This window comes from Pelmatolapia mariae, linkage group LG20, assembly GCF_036321145.2.
Source record: "Pelmatolapia mariae isolate MD_Pm_ZW linkage group LG20, Pm_UMD_F_2, whole genome shotgun sequence".
NCBI classification, from domain to species: Eukaryota; Metazoa; Chordata; class Actinopteri; order Cichliformes; family Cichlidae; genus Pelmatolapia; species Pelmatolapia mariae.
The window spans coordinates 29,910,334-29,932,822 of NC_086244.1; the positions used below are offsets into that span (position 1 = coordinate 29,910,334).

Sequence of the window (22,489 nt, forward strand, 5' to 3'; positions counted from 1 at the left end):
TCAGCAACATGTCAAACTTTAATTCATGCCAAAAACAAACATAGCATCCACATAACAACTGTACAATCTACACAAAAGAAACGCGAAACACTTCAAATGAAAGATCCAGCACATTCGTTCCTCACATTATCAAAATGTAACATACCGAATGTCTGAATATACATTTACCAGTGATTTACAACAACTACCTACAACCTACAGCTTTCAATAATTACTGTACACGGTTCAATACATAGAACAGATCCTGCCTAATTTCTGTACTCAAAATATAAACTTATATTTATTTGTACTGTACCATTAAACTCTTCAGATTACATACTGCAAATGTAAAATAATGGCTTTTATGTTTTATATCTAGAGTACTGCTCCTCGGTGCAGCTCGACACCTGTTATTTCTATATTTTCAATAAACAATCTACTATAAGTATCAGTTCTTCACAATAAGGTCCATTTTTTTCTAAAGTGCAGGAGTGACACAGATGATCAGATTTCTAGATGCAGACCGTGACTGATAATTAACTATTTAATGGCTTGTCTACACCATAAGCAAAATGAGCGCTTGGTAGCAAAAGCTTTGAGGGAGACAGCAAAGCACGATACCACAGAGAGAACAAAAGGGGAGGTCAACCCTACCACGATGTCTGTTTTCATCTGTACCGAGGGACAGGTGTTGAGCATTGATGGGTAGGATCAGTTATTGGTCATGTGTTGACAATTATAGCTACTCTAATATGAAGCTTTGAGTGGAAAAAAAGAAAACTAGCACTGAGAAATAAGACATCATGCAAATATATTATTTTTTCTCTTTTTTTAAAGTATTTGTTAGTCTATTAAATCAGCAGCAGGAAATGTGCCTGCACTGTGAAATGACCATCAGCACAGATCCTGATCACACAATAAAACGTTGCATCGCCTCAGTTCTTTCTTCCCAAGGTTTAGGTTTGTTTCACTGTGGACTGATTTAACTGACCTGCCGTCTCTTTTGTTAGAACCTTGCAGCATAGCTTCGCTGAAACAATCCTGGTCATGCCATTAGGAAAAAGTTAATATCAAATAACGAACAAAAAAAAGAAGAAGAAGACGCGATTGTACAATCGCCTTTTTCTCCTGCTTTCAGGGTGTAGGTTAACAGCAGCTCCGCTCCATCAGTTGTTGTTCATAATCCACCAAGAGGCTGTCAAATGAAGCAATAATTAGACGTCAGTGCTTTATGGCCTCTGCACGAGCTAAACAAATAAGCGATGGCAACAGAAAGAGAAGCTTACAATTCATGATCTAATATGGCATGGGGTAATTTACATATTAAAACACCAATGATTGGTTTTATTGCCATCGGAGGGCAGCAGAAACAAGCTGCAAACACAATAACAATGTGGCCAACTTGTTAACGAATAATTGGCTGCCAGCACATGCAGAGTAATAATTTGTAGTCCTGTTTCAGTTCGGTTAAGGGTAGCATTGACTCTGCTTTCACCTCTGTTAAACCTGTGCAGGATACAGACAGTGATTATGTGAGATTTTTTTGGATAAATAAAATGGGAACTACAATGTTGGATGGTGATCATTATCAGACTTCTTTCAATTACTTCAATACTTAATGAGATCAAATATTATTACATATGAATTACCTTAACTCTACAATTTCCTACAAAAAGAAGAATTAAGCTGATGGACAGAAAGCCTGCATTAACTATCTGGACCTAAGTATCAATATTTTTACATAAGTCAGTGCTTATTTTTTAGACTCAAAATTTAACTAAGAATAATTGACGCTTAAGAATAATTATCAATTGCTAAGCTTAATTGGTTCATAAATCAGTTCTTAAAATGATTCATTAATGGCTCAGTCACACTAGAGAAAAATCTGAGGTTTCCCAGTGATTGCACTTAATTTTTTTTAATATTTGGAAACTGATTGCAAATACTTGCAGTGGACCGTAGACTGCAGGGTGACAGGGTGACAGCACAGGTCACCTTGAGGGAGGCCGTCTGTCTCCAAACAACTGCGGCCCAACTTGGACTGACTGCAATCACTCTCAGACAGATTGGCAACGGCTTGCAAATAATTGCTGTCTAGATTTCCAACAAGCTTCCATCAGTCTGAGTCAGTCTGCACCAATAAAAACAACTCATCTTCAACATGCATCTTTGCAATAGGGGACTTGTAGTAGTAGTTAATGTTAATTTCTCTTTAATGTGACTTTCTGGTTGTGTAGATAGCGACAGACTGAAACAGAACTGCCAATTTATCACAGTTAATCGCTGTATTATCACAAATTGCATGCAACTGTCAAGTCGTTCCCATTCAATTGCAAATTTAATTGCAGACTGACTCTACCTCATTGCTTTTATTTCGCCATCTTGACACAACAAAGTGGCTTTGAAGACAGCGGTTGAGCTAGTCCCTGTCTACAAAGCGACCAAGATCACAAGTTGATTGCAGATGGTTGCAGTAATTTTTAATTCCTCTAATGTGATTGTGCCATAAATAATTTGTGATTTCTGTTTATTAAATGAGCAGCTTTCAATGAGCTGCAATAATCAATTTGTTGTTTTGTTGTGTACCTGGGAGAAGCATGGTCGAGACCATTTCTGGCTCTTCCAGCGAGTCAATAACGCAGCCCTGGAAGGTCTTACTGATGGACGACTGCAGGTAGCTGACAGGAAAAAGGGATGAAAAGGATGAGACTGCCAATTTGCAGCCAGCAAGGCAGGAACACTTTAAAGTGAGTTTGTGAGCAGCTCAGTGTGCTGATCGAATTTCACTTGAGCACTGAAATTCTCAAAAGACATCCTCGAATTCCTACCTCATCCAGGAGAGACGGTCCTGCCAAAATTCATACATGATGAAGCATGATCTGTCTGGCAAGTTCTGGACTGACATGCTAGAAATAAAAGGAGACAGAGTGAGAGAGGGAGAGAGAGAGAGAAAAGAGGGCAGTGGGGTTATCCCATGTCTGGGAAAATTGAAGCAATTTAAAGCAGCTGCATCAAATCACAGAGAGATCCTGAGGCAAACGGCGCAGAGGCAGATAAAAGGACATACTGCAGGTTGTTTGGCTGGATGGTAGTGGCATCTGTGTAGATTTTGAGAGCTTGCTGAAACTGCTCCACGTCTCTCTCCTTCACAGACATTTGTCTCTGGACCAGAAGTATGTTCTAGCAGAAATATTAAAGTGGCATCAGTGTTTTACATGCATATACATATAGTATCTATGTGTATATAGTAAATCTGTATTTGGCACACACTAGACTCACTGATTTATATGTCCCTGCCAATGTGTCTTCTTTGAGAGGTTCAAGATGTGGACTCTGAAAATAGGGTCATAAATATTTCAGTCAGCCACGAGCAGAACGAGAACCAGCAGCAGAAATGGCTCAGCCTCCAGTTACAGCCTGTCACAAACCATTGGCTTCCACAAGGAAGAGATCACCATGTTCATATTAACCCTCCTCCAGCCCTCACTTGTACTAAATTCTTGTCTGCAAACCCAAGATAAGAAAATGAACATGTTAACAGGCTATTTGAACATCCCCGAAGCACTGACATCTCTCCTACCTATATTATCACATGACAATTTAAATTCTAAATGAACTCTCACACCTCCAATCAAAATAATGGCTTCCTATTGCAAACTATAAGTAATTCCAAACCTTTGTACTTAAGCACCATTGGCTGTGAATTTAATCAGTATTCTCCCTGAATGGAGCCCAACACATTATATATGTATTCTCAGGCTGATTTATTATGCGTGCTTTCCATTGTGGGTGCAGAGTCGCTCAGGTCTGCGCTTTCTACAAACTGACTCCTCTGTCAACAAGTTGGACATCTTATGCTTCAAGCAAAATTCTTGATTTGCAAACACACAGTAGGCCTTGAATGGTGTGCTCAACATTTCTATATGTAACAGCTAAGCCTGTGGTGATCCTCCCAAAAGCAGACAAAGCCTTAATGCATCTTACACTCTCTCTACCCAGCTTAGCTTCATACAGTTTATTGTTCTCTTAGGTTCAAAGCAAACCGATAAATCAAGATTTAGTGGAACATTTTATTTGCTTTCCCTCTCAGTTGATTCTGCTGTCAAAAATAAAATGCTAAAAATAAACCCATGACAAAAGACATCAAGCACATCTTTTGAAAAATGGAAGAAAGTGACAAAAACGTCCTTTACACAAACCTCACACTCCATCTTGTCTATGAGCTGCTCCAGCTGGTTGATCTGGGAGCCCCAGTGGTTGTCTGGCTCCACACTGACCCCTGACACCAGAAACATAACATCAGCCCGGCCCACGGAGATGACAGTTCAATCTTAGTTTTTTAATCAAACTTTATGAGAATGACCTCACACATCCTATTCCCGTTTCCCTGAAAAGTACCTGTGGTGAGCATGCCAGAGTAAGGGTCTGTTGGGGAGAGACACATGTTCTTCTGGATGCGTCGACCAGGCCTTTTGGCCATCCTCTGGATGGGCAGGTCAGCGGGCTTCTTCACTATCCTCCGTCCTGTGCAGCCCTGGTCGTGAACAGCCTCCATAGCACAATCCAGCGATGACTGAAGGGACTGCAGCTGGGTGGTGGTTTCCCTCAGCAGGAAGCGTGTCACAAACTGACCCAACACTGACGAGCCCTGATACTCCTTCAAATACAAAAGAAGAAAAGGAATCAGCTGTGATAGAAGTATCATTTGTGAAACAACTGTTACCGTAGTCCAACAATTTTTTATTTGGTCTGCTCCACTGTTGTAATAACTGGTTCAGCCAATTCAGTTTTTATCTGAACTGGTAAGCATTGAAATTGCTTCTTTAACTATAGAATGGAATTACTGGAGAAACAGCACTGAGCCTGTTTTTCTGCAGGGCGTGGTTTGTGGCTTGCTGCTAAAAAAGTTAGAGGTACACAGTTTGGCCAGAAAAGCTGAAGGGAGAAAGCAGCTCAAAAATTGTCCGGCGATTTTATTAGGCCACAGCTCTACCTAATAAAGTGGCCACACATGCGCTTAGTAAAAGTGGCAGCAGTGAATGTAAGAAAATAGGCCACAGGTGTACCTAATAAAGTCAGAAGAGGTGTACTTAATAATGTGGCAAAAGGGGTACCCTATAAAGTGGCTGGCCATAATTATTAGGTTAGGCCATAACCTAATAAAAATAGGTTGCCGGGTAAACTATTCGTCTGAGAAAAACTTGAGTCTGTGCTTGAAAACACATGAAATATTTCTACCCATCACAGAGAGACATGATATTCAAAGTCTTATCCAATCACAGTGAGAGACAAGATTTACATTAGCCTGTCAAACGATAATAGACCAACGAAGCAGCTCATCAAGTGTCCCTGCAGTGAGTAACCATGGCGATGGCATGAGTCTGAGTAACCAGAGGAATCTGCGTTAATCTGTGCCGAGTTTCACGCAGCACTACTTTTCAGAAAAAAATCCTATAAATTCAGAAGCACAAGTCATGTCAACGTGATTTAAAATTTGTGAGAGTCCCAAGAAAATGCTCCACAGAGCTGTGGTGTGTTTGTTTCCCTAGTTTTAAAAAATGTTTTTTTCTGCTTTTCACTAAAACTCCTCAAGGAATCTATAATGAGACTCGCTAAAACCACCACATCAAAAAAGGATACATCTGCTGGCTTTGAGTCTTCCTTGTTGGAAGTGTGACATATTTCCCCTGACTTTAGGTCTAGAATGATGGCTGTAGAGTGAAAGTTGTGGCCTCACTGATAGGTTGAAAGGAAATTTCTCATTAGATTTTTTCTGCTTCTCCCACTCCGTCGATCAATTAGTCCACTCTAACTCTCTCAGTCGGTGGCTCCAAATTTTAGTGGTTACACATTCGCTGAACAAGCAAAAGCTCCCCAGTTTGCAAACCCCTAAAAGATTTGTGTCAGGAAGTCTATCCAGTGTAGAAATCTGCAAATATATGGAGCTACACGCTGTGACGATTGCTTGTGAAAAAGAAGCAGCCAAAAGCAGCGTTTGGGGATTTTTTTTGCAACTATGTTTTTAAATGATTAATAAACTCTCACCCACCACTGAGCCAGTTTAGTGTGAGAAATGTGTTTCTATGACAAACCAGATCCGTGCTGAGTAATATGAAAACATCATTTAGCCAACAACAACATATAGTGGGATGTGTTGCTTTGCAGCTATCTCACCAATAATGTAGCCTGAGGCTGATTTTCAGACATCTCTCTGAGCACTGTGAGCTTTAGGGCAGTGTCTGCTGCATTTTAGAAATCTATAAATCTTTTCAAGCTCACTTTTTGAACACAATGACCCTCAACACACTGACCATCGCACTGTGCCGTTTCCAAATTGAGTTCAGGAGAAGTGACAGCGAGACGTGATAAATGTTGGCCAGTCTTGTTCAAATCCGTGTTTCTGTACGCGTGATTTATCAGCAGAAGACGAGCTGTGCTGCACAAGTAACCTCTGTCTTTTTTTCTGTTTTTTCTTTTTGATGAGCAGACAGATGAGCTGCAACGCCACAGTGGATATGTTCTTTTCACCTCAGGACATGGTAAAAATGATAAAAAATATAAATGATGTGCACAGCAAGCACTTAGAATAGCTGTAGAATTAGTAATATGCTTGGTGTAGCAATTTATTAAGTAACCCTCGTCGTAGGGAGGGCTGAAAAACGCCTCGCCTTTTCAGGGAAAAGAAAGCTTTTTGACCAACTTGAAATATGAAAAATGCATGAGGAATAAGCACGTGTGATGCAGAGAAGAGAGATGAAAAGCCAGAAAGCAAGGCTGTGCTGAAGATGAGAGATGTAGAGAGAGAGAAAGCTGAATATCCTCCCGAGTGAATAATAAACCTGGATACTGAAAGAGGAAGAGCAAAAGAAAGAAATGCAGTCATGTGGTTGTGGTGCATTTGCGCGACGTCACGTCAGCTGGACAGCTGCGGGGTTTGTCAGCCTTAGTTACTGTCATCTACACTCCACTACTGCCCAAGCACAGTCATCAGTCACTGCAGAAGCTCTAGTGAAAATAACCTCCTGTAACCGCAGAAAGCAGCCTCATTATAAGTCTGAGTCCACATCCATTCATACTCCACCTGATTCTCATCGTTTGCCAAATAGAAAATAAATATTCACCAGTCGGCTTAACATAAAGGGCTACTCGAGATCAATACAGACTGAGCTAAGCTATCGATTAAGTCTTAGTGGAAGTTCTCTGATGCTGTTCTCCAGTGTGCCCGCCTAACACAACAGGATTACAGCCCTACTTGTCAGGGCAGGACAATTAAATCCCTTCTACATCTCTTGCAATATTAAGCGTGCTGTTCTGCTCGAGCAGGTCTCAAAATAAGATTTTATAACTCTCTAATTAGCATGTTTCACAGTCCAAGGCTACTGTTTCTGTGAGATACTGTTTCTCTTTATCTGAAGGCATCATTCTACTTTGGGGTAGAAGTATGTGAACGAGCCAATATAATGCCATACTGGTTGCTAGATATGAAATAATGGTGTTAAAAACAAAAACAATGAAGAAATAATGTGCATTTTAATGCTGCAGCTCACTGATGTGTTTGTAAAAAACCTAGACAGGTGGATGAAGACACAGCAAGCATTATAATTCATATTTAACTGTTTCACAGTATCTTTGCCTGTGTGCTCTGTTAATTAGTTAGTTTACAACTCATTGCATGTTTTCATAATTAAATTGATTATTTTAGCCATTTTAAAACTGTCATTTTAAGCCATCTGAGCCAATCATATGTCAAGGATGTTGTTTTTTATTTAAACTTAGTACTGCCCTTCAATTTATAAAATCCAGGTCACAGTAGCATATGTGATTTGCCTCTGTCATTTCTTTCTTTGCCTCCTCCATATGTGTCTTCTCCGCCTCCAGTATTTTCTGCACTTGCTTCAGCATCTTTTCCTGACATTCATTATCTTGATGGTACATCATATTCTCATTGCAGATCTTTCCTTCAATTCCTCACTTGTCGATTTTCCTATTTCAGATTTTTATTTTATTGCTTATTTTTTTTTTGTAGACTGTCTCCTTCACCTTCTTCTTTTTTATCTATTTAGGCTTAGCTCCATTCTTCTGCACCACATTTTCTCTCTCTGCTATCTCTTTTCAGAGGTTCTCCTCCTGAGAGCTGCATTTTGCCATCAAAGCCTTTCAGTGAGCCTGGCAGAGAGACGCTCCTTCTCATGCACCAGTTCCTGTATTTTACCGTCCCTATGCCTGAGCTGGTCCTTCACTTCCTTTACCTCCTGCTGGTATTTGCTTGATAGATTTTCTCTGTGTGCCTCCAGCTGTCTGCACAAATAAGTGCACACATTAATATTCCCATCAGCCTCAGCTTTACTTTCTGTTTTATACTAGTTAGACATTTCAGCCATAGTCATATATGTACGGCACCGGCCACTTTATTAGATAAGCTGTTCAACTGTTCATTATTGCAAATATTTAATCAGCCAATCACATGGATGCAACTCGCTGCATTTAGGCATGCATGCTGATGCAAACCGAGCATCAAAATGGAGAAAAAGGCGAGTAAAGTGACTTTGATTATAGCATAATTATTGGTGCCAGACAGGCTATTTCAGAAACAGCTGATTTACCTGAGAGCTTGACAGTCACCAGCTCTCAACCCAACAGAGCACTTTTGTGATGTGTTGTAACAGGAAACAAGTATCATGGATTCAGTTCTTTACATCATTAATATTTATATATTCATCTGTGTGGCCATCTTTAATAAGTACACCAACTCTAATTTGACCATCTGCAAATGAGGTCAAAATGTTGAGGTTGCATGAAAACTGCTTTACTCCCACCTTGCTGGTTACCCAGGTGATTTACAACAGCAACAGCTACCATGTTTATCACATCTTGTAAGAGAAACCATCTTTTAAAGGTCTTTGAGCTCATGTTTGAAAATGTACTGTCAGAGTCACTCACGGTGGGAAATATTCACTGCAACAGCACACTGATCGCAAAGACCGTGGCAGCGTTTTAAACTGACAGCTGAGACAGTAACAGGAAAGTTTTAACACATCAAAGGATCAAGGATGCTTATGGATTACTGGAAAGATATTGTGCTGTGTTTATATGTCTTGGCATGCAAAAATCCACACAGCACAGGGGTGAAAGGAACCATAACCAACCTCTTTAGTTTTATCCATGGCCTTCAGAATGGCCACATTCAGCTTTTCCAGAGCAGACAGGACGTTGACGTATTCTCCCAGGTGTGGAGTGAAGTACTCTGAAAGGGGAGAAGACCTGTTACTTATTATAATCTGGTTCGTGTTGGACTACCACAACACAAGTAGTGCTTTTCACAAGAGGATCAGTATCTGGCAACAAATCAGTCAGCAACACTGATGCACACACATCTTTGAGTTATTGTCACTATCAGACCAACATCAACAGCTAAAAGCATCAAAACTTCCCCCGTTTGCAATACACACAGTTCAAGTGATCTAATGCAACACATGAATTTTAAAGTAAAGTCGGTAAAATAAAATAAATAAAAGATAGTTACCTGAGAGTTTGTCTATGTCCAGGTTGCTGTGAGGGAGTCACAAAGAGACAAAAGAACCATGTTAATGAAACTTGTCTATCACGCTAAGGCCTCAACTCTTCCTGTCAACCACAAAGACTCTTTTTTAATGGAGTTTGCATGTTTTTCCCATTCGCCTGAGTTCACTCCAGGTACTCTGACTTCTTCCTACATTGTAAAGTATGGTAGGAGCTGATGTTAATTCAAATAGTAGTTGGTCTCATCGTGTGCAAGTCCTTTGATGCCCAATGCCGGGTGGAGTAGGGATACAACCTCCAAAACTCTAGTTGGATAAGCAGTTACGAGGCTTGGCCTATACTGCAAAGGGGATGATCCCCACTGACTGACTTAAGGTAACTATCTTGTTTCTGTCGTTTCCTCTACTGAGACAGACACATACTCTACAGGAAGCATTTTGAAGGACCAACTGTATTTGTTGAATGGTTCTGGTTACCATCTTGGTGAGCAGTTGGAGCTTTGGCACAGGGTGTAAACATGGTGACACCTCACTTAAGATGCTTAGTTTAAAAGCCCTCGGTGTGTGACTCTTACAGTTTGCGCAAAATCACTACTCCTCTTAATCATCTCTTAACCACAGACACGATAAACATACCTGTAAATTCTGATAATCTAAGATAATTAATACTGAACAAAAATAGATTAACTGCCCACTGTTAGTAAATGTTATAAAAACACCAGGAATAAAGCAAAATACTCCTCATATTTATATATAGCTGTCCATAGATTCGTAACTATGCTGAAAACAGAAACAGCTGTTATCTCCTTCAGTCACCTTTCATGGGTGGTTATCTGATTGTGTAACCTTATAAAACATGTTGTTTTGTTATAATGTGTTATAAATTTGATAATTTAGTGTTTCATTGCTATGCTGTGCAACCCTTATGCTAACAGTGTAGCAATGAAGTTGAGTAGCATAGATTAAACCGCCTGAAACGTCTTCACTGTGATTGGTTGGCATATAAGTGATGCCAACAGCACAGAGCTTCCATCACTATTGTTCTCTCAGACACAGCAAAAAAAAAAAGCTTTCTTGGGTGTTTTTATACCAACAGGCATTTTACAGGTGAATGTTTATATATCTTACAGACATATCTTTGCTAATGAGCTAATCAAGCAGGCTGCTGCAAGCCCTCTGGCTTTCACACAAGAATTAAGGCTTTATGAAATATTAGCATCATATTATTTGAAGTGCAGTATTGACATTTCACTGCCAGACAGCAGGAAAGCAGGAGGGGCTACAGATGGCAGCAGAATTGGAGGACATCCAAAAGGAAGATCAGCTTACTCTGTCTGCTGCCTGTCGATGGAGTAATACAGCTCCTGCATCTGCTCATCAGTGAGGATGCCATCGGTGAAATATGACTGGAACTCCTCCAAGGACAGCTTCCCATCATCTGAAAGGAGAGATGCCTGTGAAAGTTACACCTAGCTGAAGCCTCAGTGTTTCAGCATCTGAATGAAGAGTTTGCCCATAATCGAGTGTAAAGGAACAAAGACACTTTGGCTCTGTGATGCAAACACATTACTGATGAACTCAGAGGTGTTACTGCAAAATAAAATACTTCTGATGAACCGCCCTACTCCTAAATTCTGTCTTGGTTTACTGTAATGTAACCCTAAAAAGACGATAAAACTTCCCCTTAACCATTGTTACAATAAATAGTCAGGTTTTATTCTTTTAATACTGATAAGAGCTGGAGCTGGATTTCCAACCCTCCAGAGTAATAATTATCTAACTGAGCACCAGATTTTCTGTTCAAAAGTTGACTATTAACACTGTTTGATTTCTTCACTGAAATGAGAGAAGAAAATTGGCAAGCCAATGTACCCGCTGTTTCAGTTTCTGCAACAGTTCATTTCCATCACTCCAGTTTCTGGACAATCATCACATGAGCACAGTTTGTAACTCAACCAGTCTGATACCAACATGTTCAGCATCTGATGCCTTGTGCCGCACAGCTTGCAGGGTCCAGACGTAACCAGTAACAATGATCGGGGACTAGAGGTAAATGCAGAGCTCACAAACACGCCACCACCAACTTCTTTCTGTAGGCGCTGAAACCTTCAGAGACCCACACGCCAGCCCTCGCTCACAGACCTGAGCCAAAAGTAAATCATGCCATATTTTGACTTTGCATCAGCTCGCGCTGTGGATAATTCTGGACACGATCCACTTGCGGGAAAGTCCTCCCAGCAAAATGTATCATCACTGAACATTTGTTGCAGTGTGGCTAAATAAACGCCAGCTGGAAGATGAAGCTATTAAAGGAGAAAGAATCGCAGTGAATTTCTCAAACTTTCCCTGTTAAAAAAAAAAAATCTCCACAAGATGTGGGAGTAAACACAATCTGTTGCACCTCTGACTCACTCTCCAGCCTTCTCCATCGGAGTTGCTTTGGGTTTGAGATTCACACCACATTAAGGCGGCCGAGTGCAGTGCAGCTCAGATGGCGCATTATGCAAGTGCAGCTTTAAAGATCAAAGTGGCAGTGGTATAACGGCTGATCTCCTGGCTATCCGCAGTGTTTATCTCGCAAACTAATAGAGTATATTCATGTACTTCACCTACAGGACTCCTGACCTGCGCTCAGTTTCACTGTTTAATGGGCAAAAATGAGATCTAAAGATACAAAATAATTATAACTGATAGCTCTTTTAGTTGTCCCCCCAAAAGAGATAATAATCAAAGATATTGTCGTAGGAGGAAAGGATGGGAGAAAGTACTGGATTGGTGCATCTGGAATGATATTAGTTGATCATATCAGTGACAAATTGCTGTTTCCACCTTCTGGTGTTTGATAATTTAAAAAACGACTACAAAATAGACTTCATAATTACAGATATTCTAAATGTACATGCATGTATTTCTCAAACCATAAATACATGCTGTAAATTCAACATAAAAACATAGCAGGCCATGACAGCAGTCTGCACATTTTCCTCCATAACACCCAGGAGAGTGCACAAAATGCACAGCGGTGCATTGCACTAATGCACAACACAAATGTCCTCCTCTGAGACTGCACACTGTGAGAGCGGCCAAATTTTATTATGAAGCTCGTGCAACACTTTTTCACACCGTTTAGGGTGAATCTATCTCATCATGAACGTGACTTTGTTGTAATGTGTCTTCATTCCACTGTTAGTTAAAGCTGGCTAATGTCAGCTGTCAGACAGAGATTTAATTAAAAACTATTCCTGTTTTGCGTCAGTTTATTCCAGGGCTTTGCGACAAACTAATGTCAATAAACGCCTCCACAGGGAAATTTAAAGAGCTACTAAGACAGATGCAGACTCTCATGACAGAAGCAAAGGAGCTCGCTGGCTTTAATTGTCTCACTTCACACTGACTAAAACTGCAGCTCTAACTGCAACCTAAACGACACGATCGCCCCCGTACTGAAGAGCATTTCTTTCCAGGAACACTTCCCTAGAGGAAATCCTGAACCTAAAAGGGCTAAGACTGCAGCACTACTAATAATTCATAAAGCCCATCGGTGCGATTCAGTTGAAAAGCAGAGGTGAGAACAGGCCGGAGATGAAAAAACATCCTGTATGTGTTGCCTCAAAGAGCAAGTGTATGAAATCGATTAACCAATCAGCAGAGCAGCGGAAAAATGAACGCGCAGCAATATTTCCCAAAGTTCATTTTCAACCATGAATGCCAAACGATGCCAACAACAGCGGGTTTATGATATCTTTAGACTGTGAACTGTTGGTCTGGCTTGGAAAAAAATCTTTTTAAAAAACATTTATTAGACTAACTGATAGTTAATTGCAGATCTACTAGTTTATTAAATTTGTTGATAGTGATTTTTGACTAAACTTGCATCTCACAAACTGATACAAAGGTGATGTAGCGATACAGCGAGCGCGGCATCACTTTTGCACATCCCTGCAATTCTGCTGCTGTCGGCAACTGTCTCTCTGCTCCAGCACCAAATGCCTCAACAAATAGCCAACTGAGAATAATTGAGAATACACCTCATCATATAGAGCACATCTCCATGAGTTGTTTTGTTTTTTCATCTCCAGACCTAATTGCTGATTTGTGCTTTTCATGCCTGTTATCGTTTTTTTCCTGGTGATAAAAGTGAAACAAATTAGATTGCTAAATTTCCATTTTCACGTTGCTGCATCCTTGAATGCACATCTCATCTCAGTCTGCAGTCACATAAACATGTTAGGGGCTAATCTCAGCAAACAGCCTGTAGATTAAAAGCATTTAGCATCTACTTCATATCTGTGCAATTTTATTTTTTGGTCTATTAAAAATGTAATTCCTGATTACAATAGCAAAGAGGAGTGTAGTGGGCTGGCAGACAGCCCTCATTAAAATCCACAGTACAAGAAGTATATCATGGCAGCCTACTCAGCACTGATTGGAAGGCGGCACTTTCCTCTTCAGTGCACAGCTCAGTGAGTTTGAGGAAATAAGGGCCAAGCAGAGTTTAGCTGCAAAATGAAGATAATGAACACAAGAATGCAGCAAAGTTTTCGTTCTTTCTACAAAGAGTGTGAGCGCCGGGGCGTGTCGGGCTGAAAACAGAAACCACGAGGAGCAGACCTGAACCGTCACAAAATGCTGTCACTGCACTGTACATTTTTATGCTCATTAACATCATTTTCTGGAAAAAAAAAGGCAGAATTTTTGTAGTTGCACTAGCGCAGTGAATTTTAATTCACATATTTAAGTGCAGACATTCAGCTTTAATTCAAGGTGTTTAACAGGGTTTTGCATTTACCTTTTAAGAATTGCAGTTATTTTTATTCACAGTCTCCTATTTTTAGAGGGTCTAAACTAACTGGACATGATCACTTTAAATTTAAGGGTTGATTTTATAACTAGGATGAAAACGCCTCGAAGAGAATGACTGCCTGACTGTCATCACATACCATGGACATCATCAAATGCTGTGTTTCTTCCCTTGACATGCTCTGCTAGGTCTTTACTGCAGCAGCCTTTAGTTGCTGCTTGTGTTTGGGTCTCTCTGTATTCATTTTGTATTTGATAACTGAACTGAACTGACTCTGCCTTTGAAGTATATCCCATTTCTTTTTCTTGAGAAACTCTTGGGTTGCTTTTGCAGTATGCTTTTGGGTTATTATCCTTTTGGACTGTGAAGAGCTGAATGATCAGTTTTACAACATTTGGATGAATCTGGGGAGAGTATAGCCCTGTACACTTCACAGTTCATCCTGCTACTTCTATCAGCAGCTACATCGTCACTTAACACCAGTGATCCACTAGCAGTCATTCACACCACACCATAACATTGCCTACACCGTATTTAACAGATGGTGTGGTATGCTTCATGAGCTCTTTCTTCATCATTCTGGTACGAGTTAACCTTGGTTTCTTCTGTCTAAAGATTTTTTTCCAGAACTGTGCAGGCTTTTCTAAAAGTTTAAGTCTAAGTTCTTGACGTAGTTAGATGTTGTAAAGTTGTTTTTAGTATCCAAGGAAATAATTCTGTCATCATGCACTTTACTTGTCTTCTGTGGTCATTCAGTCTGAACTGGTCAGTTAATTGGTTCCTTAAATAAATGTACCAGATTACAGATTTGGCTTCTTCTAAAATTTTTACCGTTTCTCTAATAGGGTTGTATTGGGGGGGGGGGGGGGGGGGGGGGGCTTAGTTACAGTGAAAAGCCACTTACGATATTGTGTCCACTGTTCACCTAGTCATGAAACTCCTCCATGAGCCTCTGGACATGGGCAGTTCCCAAATAATTGATGCATATTTCTTGTTCAACCCCTTGAATAGAAGCTTAAAGTCTGCACTTCATATATTGAATATTTTATTTGTAATTCACTCTGGTAGTGAACAGAAGAACTACAAAAATTAGGTCTCTGTCCAACAAATTATGAACCTTACTGTACGCTCCCACCTTTGCTGTCTTCCAGCTGCTATGCTCTTCACTTATTATCACCTAACACTCAGCCTCAAAGAAGAAAAATCCACCCGCCCTTTATTTCTATTTTCATAACAGACCCAAAGAAAAAAAAAAATCATCTTTTATGTGCCAATTTATAATTCACAAACTGAAGGGCTGTTTTCACATCTCAGTATCTTCACACGAGCTGTGGGGCACCCCAGAAAACCTCTGCTCATGGCGGCACGTTGCATCATTAATCCTGCTCTTACGCAACACGTTCAACGTCCTCCGGAGGGAACCGATCAGAGTCCGTAGATACTCTACACGCATTAATAACTCAACGCTTTTGCATTTTCCATTCCATTAAATGGAGATGCAGCGCATGAATACAAAATTGAGAACAGAAACATTTCCCTGTTTGTCAGCTGTGTTTTTCAAGCAACACTAAATTCTCTGCGTTCTCCTAGGAGACATTAATGTAGCAAATTCCCTTTGAAGTAAAGAGGTGAAACTGCATCGCTTTAATCAAGCGAAACAGGGACACGTTTACGCAGAGAAAACATTGAATTCACATTTATTGCAATTCTCAGGTGAGTTTGCACCACTCAAAGTAAAAATGTGTTTTCTACAAAGGAGAGCAGAACCAGCCAAGGCCACAGTTTTTCTATAGTTAGATCATTTGCGTATGCATACCTCACAATATGTGTTATTTATATCCATGACTATCACTGAGATGAGCAGTGCATTGCTGCTGGCAATGCACTGATATGAACAATGCCTTTAGGGTGAACCGTAGGAGTTCATCCTGTCACATCCAATCCCATCACAAAACCAAAAAATAAATAAAAATGCAGCAGCACCTGACCCCAGTTATTCAAATCAACTGCATCTCACAAGGATGGCGATACAATTAAATGATTAAATGGAAGAATAAGTTCCACCAAGGCCACTGTCTGAACGAAGCCACCAAAGTTACATCCTTCAACAAAATTTTAATTGAGTTTTAATTAACCGTTCAATCCAATTAAATTTGCATTTTGCTTACTCACCGTTTTTGTCTGCACGGCGTAAAATCTGCAAGAAAAGAGAAAAGTTGTGTTTAGGTGTTAAGGTCTGCAAGCACAATATTTTAACACGGGCAATTGAGATGTGTAGCACTAGGCTGACATTAACCGACACAAGGATTTTTGTATTTTGAAGCCAGCCAGTGAGAAGTTAAAGATGTATGAGGCAATTTATTTGTGTGAGATGTAACTTAGCCCATTCTTCTCTTTCTGTATGAGCAGCAAAATGTTTAAGGGGAGATATATTTTCCTCATTTCAATAACAAAAGAGACATGAAATATCTCAGGAAATGCAATACTGACATTTGTGTGGAGCCCAGAGGAGTTTCAGAGTGAAACCTTTCATGCTTTTTTTCCTCCGCAGGGGCTGTCATGCTTACAGTTTTGTGAAAAGACTGCAGAAGCAACACTCCTTTATAGTCACTATTTATACCGTGAATAGTAATCCTTCTTATCTAAAGCCTTATCATCAATAACACCAAATCTTTTTTTGCTAATCAGTTACCGTGTGTGGATCAATAGAGTCCAGTGTCTGACGGATTAACCGCGTCATTACACTGGAGTGGTGAAGCCGCATCCAGCTGTCGCTTTTCAAGCACATCGGAGTGTGAAGGCTTCAATACACTCTGCTGACATCGAGCATTTAAACAGAATCCCTGTACTGTACTGTGCAAAAGTCCCAAGCCTCACTTCTTTTTTTTTAACATCGAAATATGTGCAACCACACATGGAAATACAGCATACAAGGAAAACACAGAGTGTACAGTTCTAATAGCTTGAAAATCAATATTTGGTATGACCACCATTAATAATAATCAATATACCCTAAACTCTCTTAGACAAGCGTTCTCGTAGCCTTCAGGAATAGTTCTCCAGCCTTTGTAAGTGCTGTTTTTAAAATTCAGTCCCAGAGCAGATAATCAGTAAGCAGGCAATGTTTGGTACATCCCCGAAAAAGGTCTAGGGGGTGAGGAGAGGTAACATAAAAGTGGAAAAAGGTCAGTTTGAAATGTTTTACCGCTGAGAGGTTAACAGAGGGAAGCATCAAGCATACTTAGCTTCAGGGAGACCCAAGGCCAACACAACAAACAAAACAGCTCTAACTTAAAGCGAAACTTAGCCAAACAAAAAGACTACACTTCAACTTCATATCAACGGAGGAAAAACAGCGGAAAAGGGTGGATATTAAAAAATGGCAGCTCTCCCCTATAAGCTTCCTCCGGGAACTGTAACAGAAGGTAAACAAAGGTCAAATCAGCTGCAGTTTACAATCGACATCAAGCTAGCCAGCCAGAGTCCTAAGTGTTTCTAACAATCAACAGTTTCAACTGTATGATCATGAAGGGTTTGGACATGGTGTGCGCTGGATAGTTTAAGGTTCCCTTGTAAATATCATGCATTTATTTTGAATCAGACTTAAAATCATGTTTATGTGTGATAAGAGATTTCTGAATTTGAGCAAAAGCAGGCTGTAGATTTGCAATGGCCAGATCATGCGAGGACCCAGCTACATAATAAATTATGTCATCTATATAAAATTGTATAAAATATTGTATAAAATTCTGTCTCCCTATGCTCTCCCCTTTTCTCCTCACCCCAATCGGGTATGGCAGCTACTCCCTGAGCATGCTTGTACCAGAGGTTTCTTCCTGGTAAAAGGGAGTTTTTCCTTCCCACTGTCACCAAACGCTTGCTCGTACGGGGAAGTGTGATTGTTGGGGTTTCTTTCTAATATTCTAGGATCTTGACCTTACAATATAAAGTGTCTTGAGGGCACTGTTGTTGTGAATGGCTGCAATATAAACAGAGAACTGGACTGAATTGAGTTTTCTGAAGTGGCAGAAACAATATTATTTTTGCAGCTCTGAATATTTAGTGGAGGATATATAGACTCAGAGATGCTTTTTTTTGTTACACAAAAAAGTCCAGTAGAACTGTAGGGGTGATAAAAAAATCCTTGCAAATATCTGACTTCCTAGTTATGTGCCGATTTTCAAAACAGGTTTTTTTAAAGAAGGGATGGAGGCAGACGTTTTGAAGGCTTTCCAGAGATATTTGTATAAAAATAAAGATTTGGCTTTTCTAATGAGTCTAATACAATACATGTTACTTTGTACTAAAAATGTTGCCAATCAGATTGATGGTTTTTGCCAACTTCCAGACTGCATCTGAAGCATTTTCTTTAGATCAAAACTACAGAAAATGGAACAAAATGCTTAAAGATGGAATTAAAAATATGTCCTATGCTAAGCTGTCTGTTATGTGTAGACACAGGACTGGTTCATGCCTTGAGCAGGGTGCCTTTTATATGCTTAAATGAGTCACAGGTCAGTGCTGGGTGACTTAAAAAACAAACAAACTAAATTCCTCTGAAAAATGTTGGGTACAAGGACTGGACTGAAAAACCAGGAGAAATTTTGCTCAACGCCACTTTTAAAAAATTACAAGAAGGTCTGGCTCATTGGCAGGAAACTAATAAAAAATTAGGGGTGTCTCAAGACTTTTGCAGAGCATGTACACAACAAAAACTGTACTCATGATTCAATCCAGTGACCACATTAAGGGCAATGCTTGAACCCGACTACAAATCATGTATTTGCATTTATTATTGTTGAGTGTAATACCAACAAAATCATGTTGTTACATTGTGTTTTCATCAGTAGGTACACTGTAGTGCCTTACATCAAAACATTAATGTAACAGGGAACAAAGTATAATACAGACCTGATGTTCACTAATCATGACATGTCATTAGCTGACTGGCTAAAGCTTTTGTGATAAAGCTAAGATGGCATAAGGACTTGAATACAGGTCTGGTGAAGCACAAGAGCTAAGATTTACTGCCCTTCTGTGGGAGGCTGGTGGAGTCGATGGTGGTGTTGTTATCCCACAGAGCCAATGAAGACATTCTAAAAGTAGCAGCATCGATGCTACTCAGTTAAAAAAAAATCAGTCACTGCGGTAAGCTGGTAAGTCACAGTGAGTCCTTAGTAAACTACAGAGAGCTACATCTTCTTATCTCTATGACATCCATTACACGGACAGCACTGAAAATAATTATTATATCAAAAAGAGTTAAAAAAAAAAAAGAGTAAAAAAAAAAGACACACACAAAAAAAAAAAAGACAACTCGGGAATGTGAAAGATTGAAGTCTGAGTCTGTTAAACCGAGTCCTTCAGTGTATCTAATTCAATAGACAAATGGTAAAAAACACAAAAAGCTGCTTGAAGCCAAACGGAGCTGTAAAGTGACTGTGCAGAAAATGAAAAGCATAAATTTAAAAGTAACATATTACGCTAATTTCTGACATTTTCTTTTCAGCACTCCATTTGAGTAGCCATGCATTATTAACCCTTCAAAATAATCCGTATTTCTCTTATAGTGGATCTTGATGCTGCACCTCATGACCTCATGATTCAAATGTTTGTCCATGTTAATTATAAACATACATGCCTGGAGTAGTAATCAAGTATATTAACATGGCAGAAAATAAGGAAAAGCTTACAGGATCTCTTACTACAGATGTAAGTGTGTGTAACAGCATTAATTATTTGTGTGGAAGACAGTAAATAAAAAGAGGGGATTCACTGCAGGTCAATGACATGCTATTTGGAGCAGGGATGTATAGAGATCATGACAGTAAACAGAGAAAAGATGCTTTAGAATGAGATCCAACTCTTATTTCCTACAACTAGAATACATGTCATTCATAAGCCTCAGCATTGGCAATGCCCACCACTTGGCAGCCACCTGGAAACACATCTGGGCACTGATTTGAGCAGTTATTTTAATGCTTAGTGTCAATGAAGTGTAATTTCAAGAGAGCCAAATCTAATCAAAAATACTTTTGTTAATGCAAGTTAACACAGGTGTGTGTTAATGCAGGCTTTAACCGCCTTTTCCCCACTGAAAGCTTTACTTCTGCCACTGTCTTAGATTTTCATTTCAGAATTGCTGAGTCCCATGTCTCTGTTATTATATCTCTCATACTGGGTTCATTAAAGAAACCGCCTACTTGGAGGTAACGCAGTGCTGGCTCGAGAGAATGGCCGCTAACTGCGTTTAAACCAATTGTGCACTCGCTGCAGTCTGATTTCCCCGTTGCTGGCCAATGATCTGCCTTGAGGAAAGTGAATTTAATTTGCAGCCTGCTGTCAGAAAGTCTAACACTGGGAAATGATACTGCTAATTCGCTGTCTTCTTATTTGTGGCTAACTACGGAGTCATTGTGGCACAAAACACAAAGCATTTCTTTGAGCAGCTTAGTTGGGGCACATTTCTGTAGTAGGATATTGTCATTTCCAGAGTTAAGAATTAAAAATGTAGGATCTTTTTACTTGTGAAAGGCATTTTTTTCAGAGTGAAGGGAAAATCATACCATGCAGTAATAACATATTTGATCTAGTGCATGACCCTTAATATTTTGTTAAATATTTGAAATAAAAAGGCTGCACTGCATTTCTTAGCAGGTAAAAGGTCAGTCCCATCAAAGAAAATATGTCAGATTGCTTCGTCCGGGATATCTGTGTTTTGTAATTGACGCAATGATGGGCATGCATTCACCTTTCTTACATAATAGTGTTGCTGCCAAACTCACACGTGAATAGTAGACTGGCATGCATTAACTCAGTATGAACCAAAGAGAAGAATGAAGAACAGTGGATTACTCATCCTGCGCTTTTGTTAAACGACCCCCAGAAGGTGGACACGAGCAGAACACGTCCAAATGCAATCACACACAAGACTACTGAGAAAAATACGTTTTTTAAAAAAAGATGTATTATTAAGAAATGACATATGTGTTTCTTTAAAAAAAAAATCTTCCAACTATAAAAACACACTATGTACTTACATCCTGAAATAAGGAGATCCCTTGATTGTGCTTGTGGTCAAGCTCCTGCTGCTTTCTCAAGTGTTCGTGCTTGGCAGACTGAAGACACATGGTGATGAGCTCTGTGCAGGCCAGCATCTTGCTGCTTCCCTTCAAAATTTGATGCTTTTTCGTCTTCTTGTTGTTGGTGTCTTATGGAGAGGTTGCCCTTGCCAGGGAGGATGATGATGCTGGTCCTGTGATCCAGTCAGGGATGAGCTAAACCCTGCCTGCTGCCCTCTGCCTGCAGCCCGCCGCCTGCGCGTCGACGGCAGCAGAAAAACTCCGCCTCTACACGACCCCGAAGCAGCGATTCATAAAAGTCCGAGGAATGCATCATCTCCACCTGCTGGTGAGAGTGCACAGACGCTGTCACGTGATCGGGTAATTATAGGCTGGCTGAAGGAGGATAAAGAGAGAAAAAACAAAAAAAGGAGCTCCTGATATATTGATTTATTACCCGCACTGTGATCAGTGACGCGTTTAAGAGAAGTGAAGACGAGAGTCCAGGCAGGGTGGAGAGTACTGTCGTGGGTGAGGTGGGGTATCTGTGACAGAAGTATGGAAGCGAGAGCTTTTCACTCTTGCTGAGACCTGCTAGATGTGTGGTTTGGTGGAGACGATGGCTCTAAAAAAGACAGAACGCAGAGGTGGAGGTGGCAGAGTCAAGGTTTCCACTGGGGGTGACCGGGATGGAGAGGAATAGAGATGAGTAGGCTGGGACAGCTCAGGTTGAGCGGTTTGGAGAGAAAGTTCCAGAGGCAAGGTTGAGATGGTTGGGACCATCTTAACTAAAACTAAACTTAAAACTAAATCTGAAAAAAAGTTAGTTAACTAAAAGAAAAATAGGAGATAGAATTTTGAAAGAATAAAATCTAACTAAAACGGTAAAATTTGGAAAACAAACTAAACTCATATGAAATTACAGAGGAAATCTGCTTAGTTAGTATTTGTTAGTTTAGTTAAAACATTTTTTCTAATGACAACTTGCCTGATGAGGCATTGATGGAGGTGTTTACTGAGACTTTGGATGTCTACAAGAAGCTGTCAGCAGTTAATGGACCCTATATTGTTGTTTATTATAAAATATTCTCTATGTGGTTCTTAGTTCGTTTAATCTTTACTTTTTCATC

The 22,489-nt window shown here is 40.0% G+C and overlaps 1 protein-coding gene across 1 annotated transcript; it reads right to left on the minus strand.

The window, feature by feature from the left end:
• LOC134619062 (N-terminal EF-hand calcium-binding protein 1-like) lies at positions 1-21,625 on the minus strand. Its single transcript, XM_063464786.1, has 12 exons — positions 21,339-21,625; positions 16,471-16,495; positions 10,827-10,935; positions 9,503-9,528; positions 9,126-9,223; positions 4,378-4,636; positions 4,179-4,258; positions 3,259-3,312; positions 3,047-3,159; positions 2,808-2,885; positions 2,566-2,657; positions 1-1,174 (listed from the first exon to the last, which is right to left on the minus strand). The coding sequence occupies exons 1-12, from the start codon at positions 21,453-21,455 to the stop codon at positions 1,146-1,148; spliced, it is 1,080 nt and encodes a 359-aa protein (XP_063320856.1). The 5' UTR covers positions 21,456-21,625; the 3' UTR covers positions 1-1,145.
• Positions 21,626-22,489: the final 864 nt, after the last annotated feature.